Here is a 21117-nt window from a genome sequence, read left to right as displayed (position 1 = left end):
ACCCAACTCTGGGCAGGAGGCAATTGTAGCCAAAAACAGAGCTCTGTTTTCACTGGCAGAGGCACCGCTGGTCTTTTGCTGTTTCTAGGGCAGCTCTGTGGGCCAGATCTATGCACCCCGCGGGCCAGATCTGGCCCCAGGGCTTTGAGTTTGACACTCCTATGTTGGATATATATAGAGAGAGGTAGCGGTAGAGATATATTGTATCTTCACGATTACCCTGTGACATGATAGGGCCTCAGTATCTTCCTAGTCCTTGTTCAAGATTGCTTTCTGCACAGCGTTGATCTAAGACTGGGATGGTGAACCTATGGCATGCATGCCACAGGTGGCACACGGAGCCCTCTCTGTGGGCACATGAGTCATCACCCAGCGCAGCTTTACTGTGCATGGGCGCACCTCCCACCAGCTGATTTTCAGGTCTGCCGTGCATGTGGGAGACATGCAAGCATGTGCAAGGGCAGGGAGGAACTCAGGAGGGGAGTGCAGTTCCCCCCTCTCAGTTTCTGGTACCAGGAGGCTCTAGGGAGAGCCTTCAAAGCCCCGGTAGGCCATTTTCACCCTCCCAGAGGCTCAAGGAAAGCTTCCAGAGCCTAAATAGGGCAAAAAACAGGACTTCCGGAAATTTGGAAATTTCAGAGCCTTGTAGAGGCCATTTTTGCCCTCCCAGAAGTTTGAGGAAAGCTTCCGGAGCCTGGGGAGGGCAAAATATTGGACTTCTGGAGGTTCCGAAACGGGTGTGCTTCCGGCCTCTGGAAGCCTGGGGAGGCAGCTTTCGCCCTCCTGGAGGCTTGAGGAAAGCATCTGGAGTCTGGGGAGGGTGAAAACATATGCGTATGCGCAGGTGGGCAGGGTGCATTGCCTGGTGGTGTGGGTGTGGGCGTGCGCCAGTGGTGGGTTCTGGATCCCGTTCCAACCGGTACGGTTAGAATGGGCCCGGCATCGCCCACATGGATGCGTACGGCATGTGCATGCGTTGTACCTACCAGCGACGTCTCCGCAAGCTTCCGTGATGCTCCAGCTCCTCGGCGGAGCGTTGCCCGGTGGAGGTGCTGTACACGCCATGCGCATACTCGGAAATGCCAAAGGCTTTAAAGGACAGATAAGGAGTTCAGGTGAGCGGTCCCTCCGGAGCACCATACTGGAACGGTACCCGGTGCTCTGGGCAGGCTCCGGTACTCCCGTACTGGGGTGTACTGCCTGCAATCCGCCACTGGTGTGCACGCACGTGCTATTGCACGAGCACAAAAAGGTTCGCCATCACTGTCCTAAGACATAATATGCAGTTGAGACTGGTCATTGAAGAAAATGTTTGGACCCCTCCCTCAAAAAATCCCTCAAAAAAAAAAAAACGCTACCACACTGCTCCATGAAATTCTGCTCTGCTTCATGGCGAACAATAAATAGAAATGTTGCTATGTTCAAAATGCAGCAGAAACAATAAATCATTCTAAACCATTCCTCAAAGGACTTCTTCCACCCTTCTTCCTTAGCTCTCCTAGGCTATTCACAGATGTGTACATCATATACTCCTCTCTTTATTACGGCTGCAGAATTTAAAAAAAAATCCTTGGCAGGAAAACAACTGAACATCTGCAAAATAGAAGTGGGAGGGGGAGGAAAGGTTCTTTTCTTTTCTTTCTTTTATATTTTTTCCTGGGTTGGCTTTAGTGCTTGCATGCTAGAAAGGCTCCTTTGGCACAGAAGCCGGTTCTTAAACCAGCCAACCCCCAGCCAAGCTTCTCCCAGATGTGTCAGTCTACAACTCCAGATGTGACAACCTGGCTAGGAATATAGCCACTGGTTATAAGGCAACCCACCAGACAACCAACAGGTTTGGGAAGGTTGTTTAGGATTTAAGTCAGAGGTCTCCAACCTTGGCAACTTTAAGCCTGGAGGAATTCCCCAGCTACCAAAGGGGGTTGAAGCCCTCAAGGCTTAAAGTTGCCAAGGTTGGAGACCCCTGATCTAAGCAGCCATTCTATGCACAAACCAGCATCCTTGTGGAGCAAAATGGGTGAAATGTGAGCCTTTTTATTTTCATGTTAAGAGGGAGAATAGAGTTTTGTTTTTAAACCGACCCACCTGAGCCATGAAGATTGCAACTCAAGTCTTCTTATTTTTCAGAGGGCTGCAGGAGGCCATGAGGAATGACCAATCTAACATTATTTTTTTCCCTTGGGGGCTGGGGAGGTGACTTTAAAGGTGGGAATGGCAAAGAGGAAGGAAGACAATCGGCTGTCCATTCCCCACCCCCCTTTAACTACCTCTGGGTGGTTATTTACAGCAAAACAAGCTGAACTCTGGGCGCCATTTTGTGCTGCTCCTCTTGCCTCTCCCATGTTGGAGGGTTAAAGGGAGAAGATGAAAGGCTTCTCCCCCCCCCCCGCTTCATTTTTAGCCTTACATTTTCACAAATGTTGATGCCAAATTTTGCCAGTACAATTTCAGATTATTGAGGGGGATAGAAATGAATTGGGGGGGTGGGGGTGTCTCATGCAACTTGCAAGTTGAGTAATGCACCCTGTCGAACATTAATGGCAAATGTGAAACATTAAAGTCATTTTTCCCCCTCCCAGTCCGGAATGATAGGTTTTCAGCTGAACTTTTATTTAATAGCTGGCTTTTTTTCTTTAATAAATGTGATAAGCACCTCAACTCTGGCAAAACTGATAATGTATTCCCCTCCAGACAAAACACTACAATTTCATTGCGGAATCCACTCTGTTGCTTATCAGCCACCACTGACTCAGGCAAGATAAGATGGTATTTCCCTGTATAAGCACCACTGCAAAAAATTACAACAGCTGCTTGAATTGAGAGAGAAAGCTTAGAACAGCTAAAGGGTTGCCTACACCATCTATAGCAGTGATGGCGAAACTTTTCGGCACCAACTGCACAAACCAGAATGTGTGTGCGCCCTGGTGCCAGAGGGTCGGAAACCAAAGACCAGCTAGCTAGCCGGCACGTACATACGGCCTGTTTATGGCCCATAAATGGCCTGTTTTTTGGGCGTTTGGGGGGCCATTTTTCAGGCCATTTTAAAGGGAGTTATTGGGCTGTTTGGGGGCCATTTTCAGACAGCTTTCAGGCCATTTTCGGACAGTTTTCAGGCTGGATTTGGGCCATTTTCAGGCCATTTTTTGGCCATTTAGGAGGCCATTTTCAGATAGTTTTCAGGCTATTTGGGGGCCATTTTGGGGGCCATTTTCAGGCCATTTTCAAGCTGTTTTTCGTGCCATTTACAGGTTGTTTTTCAGGCCGGGTTTTTTTGGGGGTCATTTTAAGGCCGTTTTTGGGGGCATTTTCAGGCCATTTTCCAGCGCTCTGGTGCCTGTGGAAACCAGCTGGCCAGAGCACATGTGTCCATCAGAAACCAGAAGAGCATCTGGCGATGGTACACGTGCCCAGAGATGGCTCTGCGTGCCATAGGTTCACCATCATGGATTACAGACAGCAAAGGTGGAATAAGAATGTATACGAGTATCATGAAAAGAAATGAATATCTACCAAATGGGCTCTAATAGTAGTAGAAAAGGAGGTAATGCAGACCCCACCCCTGCCTCTTAGTCCAACATACTAACCAGCTGATGTAATCATTGCTGTTCCTATACAGTGCTGGCAAAGAAACCATCGCGCTCACACTTAACAGCTTGCACTAACGAAGACTGACTTCAACAAAGAAATAGAATCTGCAACCATGATTTTATCATGCTGACCATACATGCCTACTGTCAACATGCGTTGAAATGTATTTTCTATATACTTTAGGAAGAACTTACTGGGAATAATGAGAATTAAAGTCTGATCTGATCTGAAGGTTATACGTCTGGTTTTCACTAGTTTGTTTGGGTAGAATTGCCTGACAGTGAAATGGACAGCGTATGAATTTAATAAATAAATAAATAAATAAGAAAATTAATTGATTTATATAACTGTCCCCTTGGCTTGCAATTCAGGGTAGCATCCATTATTATAAAATAAAACATATTGCAACAGGGGCAACTTCAAAAACCCAAAAATAATGAGAAACAATCAAAATCTCCTGCCCAATCAGTGCCTACAGAAAATCATGTCTTTAAAACCTTTTGAATGGCAGGTAAAGTCACAGCTATCGTAATATCGGTATTGCAGTAACCCAGATAAAAAACGAGGAAGGCATGAGTGAGTAGGGCCTCCTGAGCCAGGAATGTGTGCAATTGGTACATAAGATTGTTGTTGTTAGTTGCGAAGTTGTGTCTGACCCATTGCGACCCCATAGACAACATTCCTCCAGGCCTTCCTGTCTTCTACCATCCTCTGGAGTCCATTAAAGCTCACGGCTACTGCTTCGGTGACTCCATCCAGCCACCTCATTCTCTGTCATCCGTTCTTCTTTTGCCCTCAATCTTTCCAAGTATTAGGCTCTTCTCCAGTGAGTCCTTCCTTCTCATTAGGTGGCCAAAGTATTTGAGTTTCCTTTTCAGGATCTGGCCTTCTAAAGAGTAGTTAGGGTTGATCTCCTCTAGGACTGACCAGTTTTATCGCTGGAGTCTTCTCCAGCACCATAGTTCAGAGGCCTGAATTCTTTGGTGCTCAGCCTTCCTTATAGTCCAGCTTTCACAGCCATATATGGCAACTGGGAAAACCATAGCCTTGACTATACGCACTTTTGTTGGCAAGGTGATGTCTCTGCTTTTTAGTATGCTGTCTAGATTTGCCATAGCTTTCCTCCCCAGAAGCAAGCTGTAGTTTTTTTTATTTCTTGGCTGTAGTCTCCATCTGCGGTGATCTTGGAGCCCAGGAAAATAAAATCTGTCACTACCTCCATTTCTTCCCCATCTATTTGCCAGGAATTGAGAGAGCCAGATGCCATGATCGTAGTTTTCTTAATTTTGAGTTTCAAGCCAACTTTTGCGCTCTCCTTCTTCACCCACATCAAGAGGCTCTTTAGTTCCTCTTCACTTTCTGCCATTAGAGTAGTATCATCTGCATATCTAAGGTTGTTGATATTTCTCCCGCCAATCTTAATTCCAACTTTTGATGGATTTGTGTAAATGTCTTTTCAGTAACTGGAATCATGTGGAAAAGGCTCTTTTAGAAAATGAAAGTTGGGTTCCATCTACCCAGGCCTCTCAGCAAATGGTCAATTAGTTATATGCTTTAAAAGGGCACTACGGTGCCATATCAAAACAGGAAGAAATTCCCAGCAGCAGTCTACATAGCATGGAAATATTGTTAGAAGCTCTTAAATTAAAAATAAACCCACCCACCCCGGCTATAATCATCTTTCCCAGCCATGATACCCTCTCCTTTTTACGGGCTATGCCAAGAATCCAATGGAATTCACATACATGAAGTCCTATCACTGAGCAAGACAAGCCTTTATGCATCAAGTTACGGAAGTGTATTTCTTTTATTCTATTTTATAAAAATATGTATACTAATATTCCCCCTATTTATTATGTCTATCTCTACACAAGATTTTAGGCAGGCCACCATTACTAGTCCTAGTGTTGATACACATGTTTGTATTGAAATATAGTCCTTCATTGTTTAGCTGTTCAATGTTTCAATATGCCATTCTAATGCCAGTCACCGTATTATTTAAACATACATAATACCATCTTTCAACCTCTAATCTTTCCATCTAGCTATTGCTTTTATTCTCTTATGTAAAAATGTGTATTCTTATTTTTACCTCTATTCTAGCTTTTAGTCAAGCCACCATTATATTAAAAGGCATTTCCTTTCTATCCATCATTTCTTGTCCGTTTTAATACTTCAATTCTTATTCGTTTTTTGGCTTGTCTCCCATTTTCCTCTCTTGGATCTTTGTCTCTATCTACATCTACCACTTTACTATTCTAGTCTAAATATTTCTCCCATCTCTATCATCTTATGCTGCCAGGCCTCCAGCGTCTGCCCGAGTTCCTATCTCCCTTTTGAAAGTATCTTCCTGTTTTCCAAATTCCATTTTTAAATCGGAAGTGCATTTCTTGTGCCGCTTGCAATTCTGCAGCATGCATGTTTAGAAGATCATGTGGGAAGACCACATTTTAGTTAATTTTAAAAACAATTCCTTTCTAATGAGGCAGGGCAACCTGCACAGCACAAATATGAAATTCTTTACAAATGCTGTATAAGAGATCAGCTTGAATCGTGGGACCAGGAGAAAACAAGAAGGGGAGCTTAGAATGAAGGAGTCAGCAACTTTCTGAATCAGTGGCATTAACCATTGGGATATATTGGGGGATCTTTCTTCTCTGTAACACCCAACCACATTCGGCTATTTTCAATCCAAACTTGCTTTTACCAACCCTTCTCAGCATATAAAACCTCATCCCATTTTTAAATTCTAATCTGAGAAGCCTGCAAGATACTCCTGAAGGGAAATAGCAACTCAACCAGAGATACAGAATAAGATATACAGTGCCTTAATAGGAACAAACTAATACAAGAGCATCATCTATGTCAGGCTGTCAAACTGGCAGCCCGTAGGTCGGATGTGTCACATACAGGCCACGTCCACCCCAGCTCCGCAAAGGCAAAAAAACATCGTGATACATCAAGTGACATGATCAAGTTTGACACCCGTGATTTTATGACTTTGCTTTGTCTATTCCTGCATGACCTCATCAACTTGTGAACTACAAATGTTTAACTCTTTTTGCATTTGCAAAAAGTGTCTGACCACCATGTCTCTGGTTTCTATATCACTACCACTACCCTAACATTGTAAACCAATTAACATTTGGTAATTGGGTTCCACCTATCATATTTGGCTAGTAATCCCAATCAAGAATAAGACATAGTTTTCCTAAGCTTTTTAATAAGCCGTGAAGATGCCTGCTTGTAATAACTGGTTTCTATTAATAGGTACAATGAAGGAACTGCTTTGAATCATTTAGTCAAATTAAGGATGACGCATGAATGTTAATCATAGTTTCAGTTGCCCGGAAGAATAACAAAGAGCATGAGCCAAAGTTACAGTTCAACAATCCCTGGAAAGCCAGCAGTTTCTCATCTCTCTAAATCAGTGTTTTTCAACCTTGGCAACTTGAAGATGTCTGGACTTCAACTCCCAGAATTCCCCAGCCAGCGAATGCTGGCTGGGGAATTCTGGGAGTTGAAGTCCAGACATCTTCAAGTTGCCAAGGTTGAAAAACACTGCTCTAAATAACCTAAAAGGAAACCATGATTTTTTCCCCCCCAGCTGAACAAAGTCTGTATCTAGCATATCTATTAAATTAAGCTAGTCTAAATAAACTGCAGGGACGCGGTGGCTCAGTGGCTAAGATGCTGAGCTTGTTGATCAGAAAGGTCAGCAGTTCGGCACTTCAAATCCCTAGTGACGCATAACAGGGTGAGCTCCCGTTACTTATCCTAGCTTCTGCCAACCTAGCAGTTCGAAAGCATGTAAAAATGCAAGTAGAAAAATAGGAACCACCTTTAGTGGGAAGGTAACAGCATTCCGTGCATCTTCGGCATTTAGTCATGCCAGCCACATAACCACAAAGACATTTTCGGGCAGCTCTGGCTCTTCAGCTTAGAAATGGACATGAGCACCATCCCGTAGAGTCAGGAACAACTAGCACATATGTGCAAGGGGAACCTTTACCTTTAAACAAATTGCAAAAGACTGGCTACTCTTGGTCACTCAAGGAAGAGCCTATGTGAAAAAGCATTTACTCTCCACTAAAGTCTATAAATACGGTCCATCAGTGTTCATTGCCGATTTAAACCTACAATGTAAAGTACCATATTTTTCGGAGTATAAGACGCACCTCCCCCCCTAAAAGAGCGTGGAAATGTTGGTGTGTCTTATACACCAAATACAGCCATTTTTGGCCTCCCAAAACCCCGTCCCCGCATCCCATTTTTGCGAAAAAGGGCCCATTTCAGAGAGAGAGAGAGTGTGTGTAGGTAGGCAGGTAGGTAGAGGGATAGAGAGAGAGAAATAGAAAGAGAGAGAGAGAGAGAGAAATACAGTAGATAGGTAGGAAGAGAGAGAGATTAGGTAGGTTGGTAGGTAGAGGGAGAGAGAGAGAAATAGAGAGAGAAATACAGTAGATAGGTAGGGGGAGAGAGAGAGTAGATAGGTAGATAGATAGAGTGATAGAGAAAGAAATAGAGAGAGAGAGAGAAATACAGTAGGTAGGTAGGGAGAGAGAGAGTAGGTAGGTTGGTAGGTAGATAGAGGGAGGGAGGGAGGGAGGGAGGGAGAGAGAGAGAGAGAGAGAGAGAGAGAGAGAAATACAGTAGGTAGGTAGGGAGAGAGAGAGTAGGTAGATAGGTATATGTTTCCAGGTATATTTATCCATGTGCTGGAGAAGGAAATCACTGACAATCTGCAGCACCTAAGACTTTGTTTGTGCTGGCACAGTACTTGATCAATCTAATTCTCATTAATCAGTTAAAGAGCTTTCCAAAAGGGAAAAAAAGTTTTTGCACTCTGCAACCCTCCCAGAAATGGCCCGTTTTTCACAAAAACACATCCATTGGTTTTTTTTAAAGGCATGAATAGCCTGGGGGGGGGGGGGGGGGCTTGCAGAATGCTCCTAGGGGATGGGGGGGAGCAAAAATGAGCGAAAGCCGGCCCGTTTTTTGCGAACTGGCCTGTTTTTTGTCAAAAAAATTGCATGCATAGCCTTATGGAGGCTTATAGAGTGCTGCTGGGAGAGGGCAAAAAACAGCCCGTTTTTTGCTCATTTCTGCCCTCCCCAGCCCCCAGGAGGCAAAAAGTGCTATAGTCAGTGTATAAGATGCGCCCAAATTTTCAGCCTCTTTTTGGAGGAAAAAAGGTGTGTCTTATACTCTGAAAAATACGGTACATATAAGTGGCAGAAGGCTTGTCTTAGGCTTTTTTGCAGCCTTCCACATGATGGTTGGATGAGGTTTCAGAGAGGGAGAAATGTGCTCTCAAACTTAATTATGGAGAAAAGGGAAACATCTCTCAGAGCAGAAGGAATCATTCATGGAAATCATTATCCCAACATATGTATTGTAATGCGTTCTGGTGTGGTTCATGCAACCCACTAAGTCAAAATCCAATAACCCCCCCCCCCATTTACCGCGTTATGCATTGTATCAAACCAGACGGAATTTCTTTCACACAAAGAAGGAGGGAGGTTACAGCCACACAAATAATTGAACAAAAAATATGCTTTATTAATTTTTTTTAACATTCCAGACCCCTTTTTGCACCTATACGTAGTCTTTAATCACAGGAAGCTTGCTAATCAATTATTATGCCTGAAAGAATGCACAATAAAGCAGCCTATAAAAGCTTCTTGTCTCTAAAGATCTAAAGTAGGGATGTCAAACTCAAGGCCCAGAGGGGCGGATCTGGCCTGCACGGTGCTTAGATTTGGCCCGCGGGACCACTCTGGAAACAGCAAAGGACTGGCGTGCAGTGCCTCTGCCAGCAAAAATGGAGCTCAGGAGGGCCGCAGGATGGAGAATGTGATTTATGGCATACCCTGGGGGGAGGGGGGGAAACAGGGTCATACTTGGGCCATAAATTACGTGGGGTCAGAGATGGCTTCACATGGGTACTGCCGACATGTTGCTGCTAATAAATAACTGGATGTTAGGGTTCTAAATACCATGCAGAAATAAATCATTGTCCAAGGCAAAACATCCTTAATGGTGCAATTTATTCCGCAAGCATGTTAGCACGGCTATGGAAATTTCAACTCTGAATTACATCCTGTAAGTTCACCTAGTTGAAAGTTCATGATCTCTCCCCACACCCACAAATCCATCACATGTTCCAATCATCATCTTCCACGCTGCCATGTACACCCATCTTCTTCCGGCCAGGTGTCGAGATGCGAAGACAAAAGATGACCTTGGCTTCTACAAAAGAATGTCAACAATCCATTCTACAATCCTACTCCTTTCTATTCCCCCCTCCCAACTACTACACTATTGAAACAGAATAGAAAATTATAAGAAAGTGTGGCAGGCCAAAGATCCTAAAAAGAACATAACTACAGGCCTGACACTGGATTTCTTTTGAAATTTGGCTCGAGGCTCATGATTTAATTAGGGCATCGGTCAGAACCCTGACAGGGAGTTTCATTTTCTCTGGCAGAGGGTTTCGAGAGGCTGTCACAGCCGAAAACGGAGCTCGGGAGCCCATTTTTCTTGGCAGAGTATTCAGGCCACCCCCGACACAAGTAACATCGAGCTGGCCACACCTACCCTGGCCCCTGAGGTCAAACACAACCCTGATGCAGCCCTCAAATGAAATTGAGTTTGACACCCCTGATCTAAAGCATCACCAATAGAAATCAGGGCTTGGAAATGCTTTGTAGGGGTCGGCAAACTTAAACACACAAAGAGCCATTTGGAGCCGTTTCCCACAGAAAAGAAAATGCCGGGAGCCACAAAGTTCCTAACCGGAAGCCCCCTGTTCAATTCTGGAGCTGACTGGAAGATCAGTTCCCCCACCATAGAGTCTCCTCCTAGTGCGGCATACTTTTTCCTCTACCTGTCATAACCGAAAGCCCTATCAATTGTGGAGACACCTGGAAAACCCTCCTCTTGCCATAGAGCAATGGTTCTCAATCTGTGAGTTGGGACCCCTTTGGGGGTCAAACCACCCTTTCACAGGGGTCGCCTAAGACCAGCGGAAAACACATATTTTCAAAAAAACATGGAAAACATAAAATAATTTTATGGTTGGGGGTCACAGCATGAAGAACTGTATTAAAGGGCCGCGGCATTAGGAAGGTTTAGACCCACTGCCATAGAGTCTTTTCCTGGTGTACTGTGCTTCTCTCCCCCTTCCCCCGAAGCTCCTCTCAAAATTGTGGCACCGACCAGTGACCAGTGACGGAGCTGCAGCAGAGGGAGGAAAGAGCCACATGCAGCTCCAGAGCTGCAGTTTGCTGACTCCTGCTCTAGAGGAGTGAATTTTCTCACTTGACAGATCTTGGATCAGGGTTTCGGCAAGGATCACCACATGATTGTGGCTGTCATCTTGGTTTTTTTTTGGGGGGGGGATCCTCCCCTGAAATGCCCTCTAAAAAGGAAACAATTCTGGGGCGTTAGCGTTTGCTGGAGAATTGGAACAAATTCAATTCCGCATCAGTTGCTGCAATCCTAACCCCACAAAAACAGTCATGCGTGTTTTATTAAAACAGTAACACAAAATTCTCCCAAAGTACATTCATAACCACCAGAGAGTAAAAGAGTCACACGAGATAACCACAAAAGTGTCAACAAACATTAAGTGAAGTTGCCATTGTCCAGGTGCAACTTGCAATATTGTGGTTTATCACTCTTAACACGGGATTTTCAAGATGTATCTAAAACACCACAGATGTAAACAGATTAAAGTAGCCACATCTGCTCCTCCTAAACATTGAAAACAGTACGGTGTTTTTTTTTTAACCAAGGCCTTTAATACACCCACCAAGTAACTCCCAGGAATAAGGAAGGGAGGGTGGGGGGTGGAGAGAAGAACAGAGGAAAAAGGAGCAAGACGAAGACACACTAACTTGCCCCATAGTTATGTCGCTCAATCATTTAACCGTCCCACTACTATTTCATCTTAAAGAAATTACAACCTTCAAAAGTCTTTTGAGGTTGAGCTTATGGAAGACCCAACAAGCTGGTAATTTAACTTGCCTTCGGAACAAACCAGATGCTACTGACTGTTATGTGGAAAGTCTGTTGAGGTGGGAGTAAGGGAAGAAGCTTTTTCGTGAATCTTTTCCCTAAACACTTCAAGATGCATTCTCCAAATGTTAGTGAGGTTTTAGTTTGTAAGCAGGAGTGGCAAGAAGACGAGGGATTGGCTGCACAACTGTTTGTAATTGCACAGTTACACCCAGATTACTAGATAGGGAAGGCAATAGATGAAACTATGTACCGTACTTGATTGGAAGAGATTTTGTGAAGCATGTCATTTTTATTACTAACTAGACAATAACCCAGGGTTGTCCGGGCATTTATTTATAGGGGTAAAATGTCTGGACCCAATGTAATTTCTAACGTTGGATTTTCCCCCTTACCAGAGGGAGCCCCCTTGTGGAGTACTGTGAAGCCATTATCATGGCAACTCCGCTGCGCTGTACAGTAGAAGCCATTTTAAGGCACAACCGGCTGTATCTTAACAGAACACACACCCTGAGGGGTGTTAGGGGTGTATACCCCCACAGTATTTGTTTCCAGAGAGTAAGTCATCTGTGTACCAAGTTTGGTTGAAATTGCTCGAGGCGTTCCAGAGTTACGCTGGAACACACACACACATTTAGATAGATAGATAGATAGATGGATGGATGGAGGGAGGGAGGGAGGGAGAGAGAGAGAAAGAGAGGGAGGGAGAGATTTCACACTGCTGGATTTCCTGGTTTAACTGTCTTCAGCCACTTCCTAAACTCTTTATTGCCACCAAAAGTGCCCTTGCATTTTCCATACCATTTAATTTTAACCATTTCTTGCACTCTTTAATGACAATCTCTGCAACTAGATTTCTTCTCCATGTATCTAATGGACTTAACATCCTCTCCATGTATTTTTAAAATATCAATGCCTCCATCTTAAATACACTTCTGCCCTTAAATTGTCTAATGTGGACAGGGAGGATTAAAACTATATTCCAGGATATCAAAAAAAGCACAAGGAATGTACCTGAGATGAAAAAATGAGGCAACTGAGACCTGTAGAAAGATAAAGGTAGAAATGAGCCATTGCTGCAGGTCTCAGAAATGTGTTGGCTTCTTCCTCCTTATTCTATCTCATCCCAACCCACCTCACCCCATTCACACACACACACATTCTTTCCTATAATGTTATAATTTAGTGGAAAAATGTGTCTCTCTGTTGTTCTACTTAGGCATCTGGTGCTAGAAATTTAAATCATTGCACAAAGTTATGGAACATTTCATAGTTACATCCAAGAAGCTCTGACACAATGCAACAAATATCACAATTTTAAGAAACCTGTAATTTCCGAACACACACAATATTGGGGGGGAGGGGGGTTGTCATAAAAGATGAGAGGGGTGTCTCAAATCAAAACACTGCCGTATTTCCATTGCTCAAAACAGCGATGGTGAACCTTTTTGGTGCCGAGTGCTCAAAGCACGCACACCCACAAAATGCAAAGCAAGTGCCCCTGCGCATGTGTCCCACCCACCCCTGTGCATGCGCCCTGCTCCCTCCACCCATTTGTGGCTTCCAGGTTGGTGCAGGAGGCCTTCCAGGTCCAAAACAGGGTGCGGGGTGATGCGTGCACAAGTGAACGCCCAAAATGCAATGCGAGTGCCCTCCCTGCATGTATGTGAGCTCCCTGCATGCGTGCCCCATGCATGTATGTGAGCTCCCATGCATGCACCCCACGCAAGTGCAGCAGAGACCTGGAGACCAGCTGACCGGCGGGAGGTGTGCATGCATGTGTGGTGGAGCTGGTCTGAGGCGACGGCTGGTGGGCCTGCAGAGGAGGCTCTGCATGTCACCTCTGGCATGATTGCCATATATTTGCTATCATGGGCTTAAAAGGTAAATGGTAATTGCCAGATTGCAACTATTTACAAGCACTAGCCCAGTGGTTTTCAACCTTCCCAATGCCGCGACTCTTTAATACAGTTCCTCATGTTGTGGTGACCCCCAACCATAAAATTGGTGTCTCGGTTCCTAAGACCAGTGAAAATAAGGGTTTTCCGATGGTCTTGGGTGACCCGGTGAAAGGGCCGCTCGACCCCCTCGAGAACTACTGCACTAGCCTAATAATCAGCACCTGAAATGCACCATTTCCTAACTATTCAGTGATTCTCCATTTCACTATGGAAGTATGATTGGAATCTAGACTTATCCTTACCTACCAACAGACAGCCTGATGAGGTTGTGAGCAGGAATGCATATGTCAGAATACCTGCATGTGTGACACAGAACCATACAAAAGAATGTACAGGTGGCTCATGAGGGAACAAAACTGTCGCCACAAAACGTATTTCTCCATCTTTTTCCAGGATTGCATTTGTGTGTGGACAAAAACCTTAGTAACCAACCTCAGAGACCTTAGTGGTCTCTGAGCTTGGTTATTTGCAGATATTTCACTCTCTCCAACTATGTAACATCAGCACTGCAAGTGAGTGTAAGGTTTGCCTTGTCATTATTGGTGAGGATGTGGCTCAGGCATCAGGCTAGAAACTCAGAGGCCATGAGTTCTAGTCTCACTTTGGCCACAAAAATCAGCTGAATGACCTTGGGCTAGTCACTTTCTCTCACCCCTAGAAAGGAGGCAATGGCAAGCCACTTTGAAAACCTTTCTAAGAAAACTGCAGGGACTTGCACAGGAAGTCTCTCAGAATCAGACACACATGAAGGATTGAATGAAGACAAAGGTTCCTTGACTGAAGTATTGTTTTCTGTTTGTTTGTTTGGTGTTTAATCCCTGCTTATCTGTTTATTAGTTGAACAAAGCAAAAAAAAAAGTTCCCTGACTGGGGTATTATTATCTTGCTTGTTTGTCTGGTGTTAATCTCTGCTTATCTAGGTGCTAGCTGCTGGACCGGATGTACTGTGGCCTGTTTGTTTCTTAGCTTTTTAAATTAGTTCACTTGAATGATATGCAAATGTGGCTTATTTCTATGTGTCTATTGACCCCACCCTCATTAATACTTATGATATTCCCTAGTCAGGTAATGAAATGTTTGCAAGCAACCAAACTCTGAGAGTAGCAAGGGCTCCACCATTCAGCCCGGGAGCTACGTACATTGTACATTCCCTTCCATGAAATAATTTTCCTTAAGAAATGGAGGATTATCCAACAACCTTCATCAACAAGAAACAGCCTAGGAATCTGTAATCAATACTTTCCCACCCCTTTACACTTACTGTACTTTTCAAACCAAGGCTTTATCCACCTTAAAGAATTATCTATGATTCTTTCACTACACCCCATCAGATCTTTGTGAAACTTTTCTCCTTTTAAATTTAGATACACCATCACTGAAGAGCCAAATGCTGGGAAAGACTGAGGGCAAAAGAATAAGGGGACGGCAGAGAATGAGGTGGCTGGATGGAGTCACTAAAGCAGTCAGCGTGAGCTTAAATGGACTCCAGAGGATGGTAGAGGACAGGAAGGTCTGGAGGAACATTGTCCATGGGGTTGTGATGGGTCGGACACGACTTCACAACTAACAACACACCATCACTCCTCCCTTGGTCTTTTTGAAAGCAACACAAAGCCCAAATGAATTATTCAATGCAGGGAGGGGAAGGGGAAAGTTTTATAGAACAGCATAGAGTAGCTGGACAGATGTAGCTCAGAAGCAAGTCCCATCCAATGAGGGGGGGGCTTGTTTTGACACCCAGAGGTACTGTAGCAGAGTACAAATGGACTCCCAATAGAGTTAATCCAACAGGCCTGTAGCAAACCAGCCAAACCCTGGAATTGCTTTTTAAAGAGATCCCTAGAAAGTGTTAGCCTCTTGGAGGGAGCTGTTTGAGGAAACACGGAACTGAGAAACCCGAAGAGCCCCCCTCCCCCAACCAAGCAAATCTTTTCTATGTACCTCGTAGTAAAACTAATCATTTCCAGCAGGAGCGCCCGCATCTTTTCGCAGCCAGTCACTCTTTTTCGCCTCTGGGGAATCTAATGCACCAAACCATCCTCTTTCTATCCCCACGGCCCGCCCTTCCAACCTTGGAGAGGCCGGACACCCTTCGGTCCCCGAATGGGGTGCCCAAAGATCCCCCCTCAACGCCCAAGCTTATGAGCGCACCCCTCGTCCTTCCACCCGCGACCTTTTTTACCCGTTATTCCAGCTCCTCCGTTCGCGCCACGCCGCGCGTAAAAACTCACTCGCTCGCCCGCTTCTCCAGCGCGGCTTCACTCAGCAAAACACTTTCCCCCGCGACGCATCCATCCCACCCGCCAAGCTTCCCCGCGCGGAGGAAATCACAAAATCCCCCCCCCTCCTTTCTTCCCAAAAAGTCCACGGGGAATTCCTCCGCCCGACCTCCCCGCCCTCCGTTTTCCGCCTCCCTCGACGCGGGCAGCGAGCGCAGAAGGGCGCACAGTTGCAGCCCCGGCGCCGACCTACTTTGCTCCACGAGGGTCCGCGGGCTGCTCTCCGTCCTCATCTTGGGGCGCTCCGATCGCAGCGGGGCCGCGGCCGCCTCGGGTCGCATAGCTCGCTCGCCGCCGCCCCCCCCCCCCTTTCCTCCCTTTTGTTAGCCCTTCGCAGCTCCGAAGGACGCGCCTCTCCCTCCCGCTCCGGCTCTCGGCGAACTGGCCCTTCTTCCCTGGGCGCTCTGCGAGGATCCCGCTCCGCTTTCCGTCCCTCGCAGCTGCTTCCTTGCCCGGATTTCTCTCGTCTTTCGGCGGCTGTTTCCTCCCCGCGAGCATCGGCGCTTTGGCTCCCCGCCCCCAACTCCCGAGCGTGCGGCGCGCTCTCGCTCCCTTTCAAAGCCTTAGGATGTTAATACCACCCTTTCTTTCCCCTCCGCCTCTTCCCTCCGAAGCCTTTTCTTCCCACCCCTCCCCGGCCTGACCCATCTTGACTCCCTTCCAGTGAGCTAATCTACTGCTGGCTGAAAAACAGGCCCTGTTTCTATGGAAACCCCGGATACGGGAGAATTTGGGGAGGGGGTGCTGTTGGCGCTTCGAAGACGTTTGGGGTCCCGGAGGATGCACTGAAGAGGGGAAGCATATCGATTCTGCTGGCTTTTGCACTTTAAAAAAGAAAGAAAAATCTTTTTTTAAAAAAAATTCTCCCTCATTTTACTATCAAAGGAGGTGTGTTTATGGAGTGTGCCTTGCCGGACTGAAAGCAGAAGAATGAAAAAAGTACAACATGCTAAGTTAGCTTCGCCACAGTTTGCTGAATAAACCATTACTGGCTGGGTTCACACAACATGCCTAGTCATAAATCATGTTTAGAGAAATCACATTGGCCGAGTTTATTCAGCATTTTGGGTCAAGTGTGCTGTGTGAATCCTGTCCAAAGAAATGTCGCACAATTGTACCCATACCTATTAACTGAGTTATTTTATTAAGGTACTGTTTAACAGTGGTTTGTTGACAAAAATACAATTAGTGGGTTTCACAAATCACACACAAACCCAAATTTATAAATTCGAGCCACTGAGATCACATTAAAATATCAAATAACACATTCTGTGTTATTTGAATGTGTTTGAGTCTAGTGCCTTTAATGCTTCTAAGAGTGGCAAACCATGGCTTGTCAGCAAGCACAATATGTTAACCAGTTACAACTAAGGCAACAAACCATAAATAATTCATAGTTTAAAAGAACACATAGGAACTCAGTTTAACTGCTAGAGATATATGCACATATAGCATTACAACTGTAATCAGTGTTTTTTAACAAAGCTTATCAAGGTTAAGCACCAAATAGTTTCTCCTCAGATCATTTACTTTCAAACTAAGAGCAAATGCACCAAAGACAAATTCCTTGTGTGTTCAATCACACTTAGCCAATAAAGAATCATATTCTATTAAAAAAATATATGCTGTAGCCACCTGTATGTAGGAAGTTTTAAAGTAATTTTTTTCAGTAACTATACAAAATAATGACTGTAGTATCTACCAAAAAAGAGGCATGCCTACTTTGGGGGAAGTGGATGAGAGGGAATGGGAGATTTTTCCTTGAATTCATGAGGCCCAGTTCTCTCTTTGCTTCCAAAAGTTTTTGAAGCTACCATTTCAGGGACTATTCTCTTGATTTGTTTAGATTTGATTTGATTTCATCTTTTTCTTCTTTTTGTAATGTGGAAGGCTTTTGTGTTTTTATTTCCGTATTTTACACTGTGTGGTTTTCTTTGTGAGTTGCCAAGACTTGTTTTGATTGTGGCTGCACAGAAATATGTTTAATAAATAAATAAAGAGCCCTACTGGTGATACAAGGAGGAAATCTGACTCATTCAAATTGTCTTACAGAATGCTTAATTTACCAGGTGGTATGTCTGAATTATCTTAGGGGCTTTTTGTTTTGTTTTCTATATGTTTGTGTCCAGTCCTTTTATAAACATTGCTTGAATGTTATCCTGTTGCAGTTGGCTATGGTGATGCAATATTTAATAAAAAAGAGATATAAATTTACCCAGTAATTTCATACATCCTATCAAAATATATGGGGTAGGGTGTTGGTGGGTTTGAGTTAGTCTTTGACTTCTAACAACTGGTTCTGGCGACTGTCTGATCTAATTTTTGCAATTTTCTTGGCTAGATTTACGAGGTGACTTGCCTTCTTCCTAGGACTGACAAAGTGACTGGCCCAAGGTCACCAGCTGGCTTTATGCCTAAGGCAGAACTAGAACTCACCATCTCCCAATTTCTAACCTCATGCCTTAATTCTGATGTTTTAATCACTATACTAAACTGGCTCTCTGTGGGACATAACCACTTGATAAGTGATCATTCTAAAAAAAAATAGTTTCCATAGTACACATTTGTATCAGAGGTGATATTCAGCAGGTTCTGACCAGTTCTGGCGAACCAGTAGCGGAAATTTTGAGTAGTTTGGAGAACCAGTAAATGGTCCTCTGACTGGCCCCCACCCCCATCTATTTTCTGCCTCCGGAGTCCCAGCTGATCGGGAGGAAATGGGGATTTTGCAGTAAACTTCCCCTGGAGTAGGGTGGGAATGGAGATTTTACCACCTAGAGTGGGGTGGGAATTGCAATTTTATAGTATCCTTCCCATGCCAGGCCCACCAAGCCACGCCCACAGAACAGGTAGTAAAAAATCTTGAATCCCACCACTGATTTGTATCTACCTTCCTATTATATTTTTGAGTGAAGTAACTGTTGTTTTTCAGAGAACAGAGGATGGGATGTTTATGGTTCCCTCAATTTTCTTTACCATCATTGACTGTATTATTTTAGGCTATTGGTGTTTTAATTTAGAAATATTTGGAGAGGAATTTTCTGAACAAAGAAAATATCTCAAGCCACTTTTGCATTCTTAAATACAGGATTTTCACAGAGACACTTTCACATGGAAGCATCAATTTCAGTTCATTAGTTAATATAACAGGGCTAGAATCTATGTAGAGCTGTCAATTTGCAGGTTTAAGATTTAACACATGTAGATGTTACTGACAGTATGTATATTTGTAATTCCTTTCCAGGTGACCTCATAGTTTTCTTTTCTAGACAAATTTGTGAGTGTACATGATGATGATGTTATCCATATGTCAAATAACATTTTGTGCGTCTATGGAAATGGATTAAAAACTTTTTGCTTTAATAATTTCAAGGAAGCACAAGATTTACTGTTTCTCTTCTCTGTCACTTATTGTGGGAGTAAATGAAGAGATCTGTCAATTGTAAATGTTTGCACAAATACATCAAGCACATTTTTCACCCTCATTATCTCTAGCTATGTTTTAACCTTCACAGCTTTCTTTTTTAATTATCACAGTTTATTCATATAATCACCCATATAAAGGGATATGAGTATGACCTAATCCCATCCAATTCACCCAGACTAAAAAAACAACAACCATACAGGTAGTCCTTGATTTACAACCAATCATTTAGTAACCATTCAAAGTTACAACTATACTGAAAAAGTAATTTACAATCACTGCTCACACAATCATTGCAGCATCTTCATGGCCATGTGATCAAAATTCAGGTGCTTGACAACTGCCTTGTTTTATGACATTTGCAGCATCCCAGGGTCATGCGATGGCTGGCCTTTTGCAATCTTTTCCGTCAGCTTCTGACAATCAAAACTCAATGGGAGAAGCCGGATTTGTTTAATACCATGTGATTCACTTAACCCAGGGGTGTTAAACTCCCAGCCCGGGGGGCCAAATGCATCATGCCCACTCCCAGTTTAGCAAAGGGGGAAAAGTCACAATACATCACATGATGACAATATGACAACCTGACTGACACCTCTGACTTAACTGATATGGTTCACTTAACCATGGCAAAAAAATGGCCATAAAACTTCTGGTTTTTTTACATATTGCCTCTCAACAATCAGGGGACAACGAAGTAGAAATGCTGTTCCTTAAAAGTGGGAAATCCTGGCCCAAAGGAACATTATAGGTTACTTCTATACAATGAGAGGAGCGTATGGTTGAACAATCTCCATGTAAATTCTATGACTGCCACCTACTGAGCAAGGAATAAATTACATAATCAGGGCCTGTCTCTTCCCATTTGGGCTGACCAAACGGCCTCTTTCTCAAGAAAAAATTGAGAATTATTTTATTTCTGTGGCATGGAATACCCAACAGCTTCAGTCACCAAAGTCCAGAAAGGCCTCCCTTCAGGGCCGGATTTAGATGAAAAGAGGCCCTAGGCTATTCCACTTATGGGGCCCTTTCACCTCCCATTTTTAAGTTTGTAAATTACATGAGAGATAATAAAATACATCATTACTGTGATATATATCAATATATTAAATGAAACATGTTGTAATTGGTACTAACCTTTATAAAAAATGTGGCACGGATAAATAAAAGGCCCCTCTTGATCTTGAGGCCCGAGGCTGAAGCCTAGTTAGCCTAAAGGAAAATCCGGCCCTGCCTCCCTTGCATGCAGGTGATAAAAAAATACACTAGTCATGTTAAACAAGCATTTATTGCAAGGTTCTACAATCTTTTTCCAAGCATGTTAGGCAATGGTGGGATTCAACCGGTGTAACAACTGGTTCGTTGAGAGCGCGCACAGGTCATTTCAAAACAGCTCTAAAACTTACCTTCGGTGAGTAAAACAGCTGAGGCGCAGCAATCTGCTCTGCCACGCCTATCAGCTGGGCTTCAAACAAAGGAAATATAGGAGAGTCTAGCACAGGGGTGGGTGTTTGATTGTGGCTATCCTGTTTTTGGAACGTGATCACATTTCTTCATCAGTAGGGGATTTTTAAGCTCAGCCTGACAACATTTCAAATACATTTTAGGATACAACATTAAACATCATAGACAAACACTCATTGGGTCAGATACTTGTAGTGTTTTTGCCCCAGGGACCATGGAGCTTTACAAAACATAAAACTAACTAGCCTTTCATAAAAAAAACTGAAATTATTTAAAAATAAACACAATAATTGGGGTCCTGCTACATGCTAAGCCAAGAAACGTAGTTTACAAACCCTACTTGTCCCAGCTTCTGCCAACCTAGCAGTTCAAAAGCATG

At 44.0% G+C, this 21117-nt stretch overlaps 1 protein-coding gene across 4 annotated transcripts in view; it reads right to left on the bottom strand.

Annotated features, from left to right (window-relative positions):
• Positions 1–17697, bottom strand: part of DENND2A (DENN domain containing 2A) — a 98559-nt gene extending 80862 nt beyond the window's left edge. For 2 of the 4 annotated variants that reach the window (XM_081956933.1, XM_081956934.1), the window contains exon 1: positions 16044–16368. In XM_081956933.1, coding sequence (XP_081813059.1) covers positions 16044–16348 — 305 coding nt within the window. In that variant the 5' untranslated portion in view covers positions 16349–16368. Of the gene's footprint in view, positions 1–15753; positions 15879–16043; positions 16369–17572 lie in introns of those variants that run through there. The other 2 variants (XM_081956935.1, XM_081956936.1) reach the window with 2 other exon arrangements.
• Between the last annotated feature and the right edge of the window lie 3420 nt (positions 17698–21117).

Source organism: Natrix helvetica (genome assembly GCF_964273705.1).
Source record: "Natrix helvetica genome assembly, chromosome: 6".
NCBI lineage: Eukaryota > Metazoa > Chordata > Lepidosauria > Squamata > Natricidae > Natrix > Natrix helvetica.
This window is presented reverse-complemented; position numbering and strand designations above follow the sequence as displayed.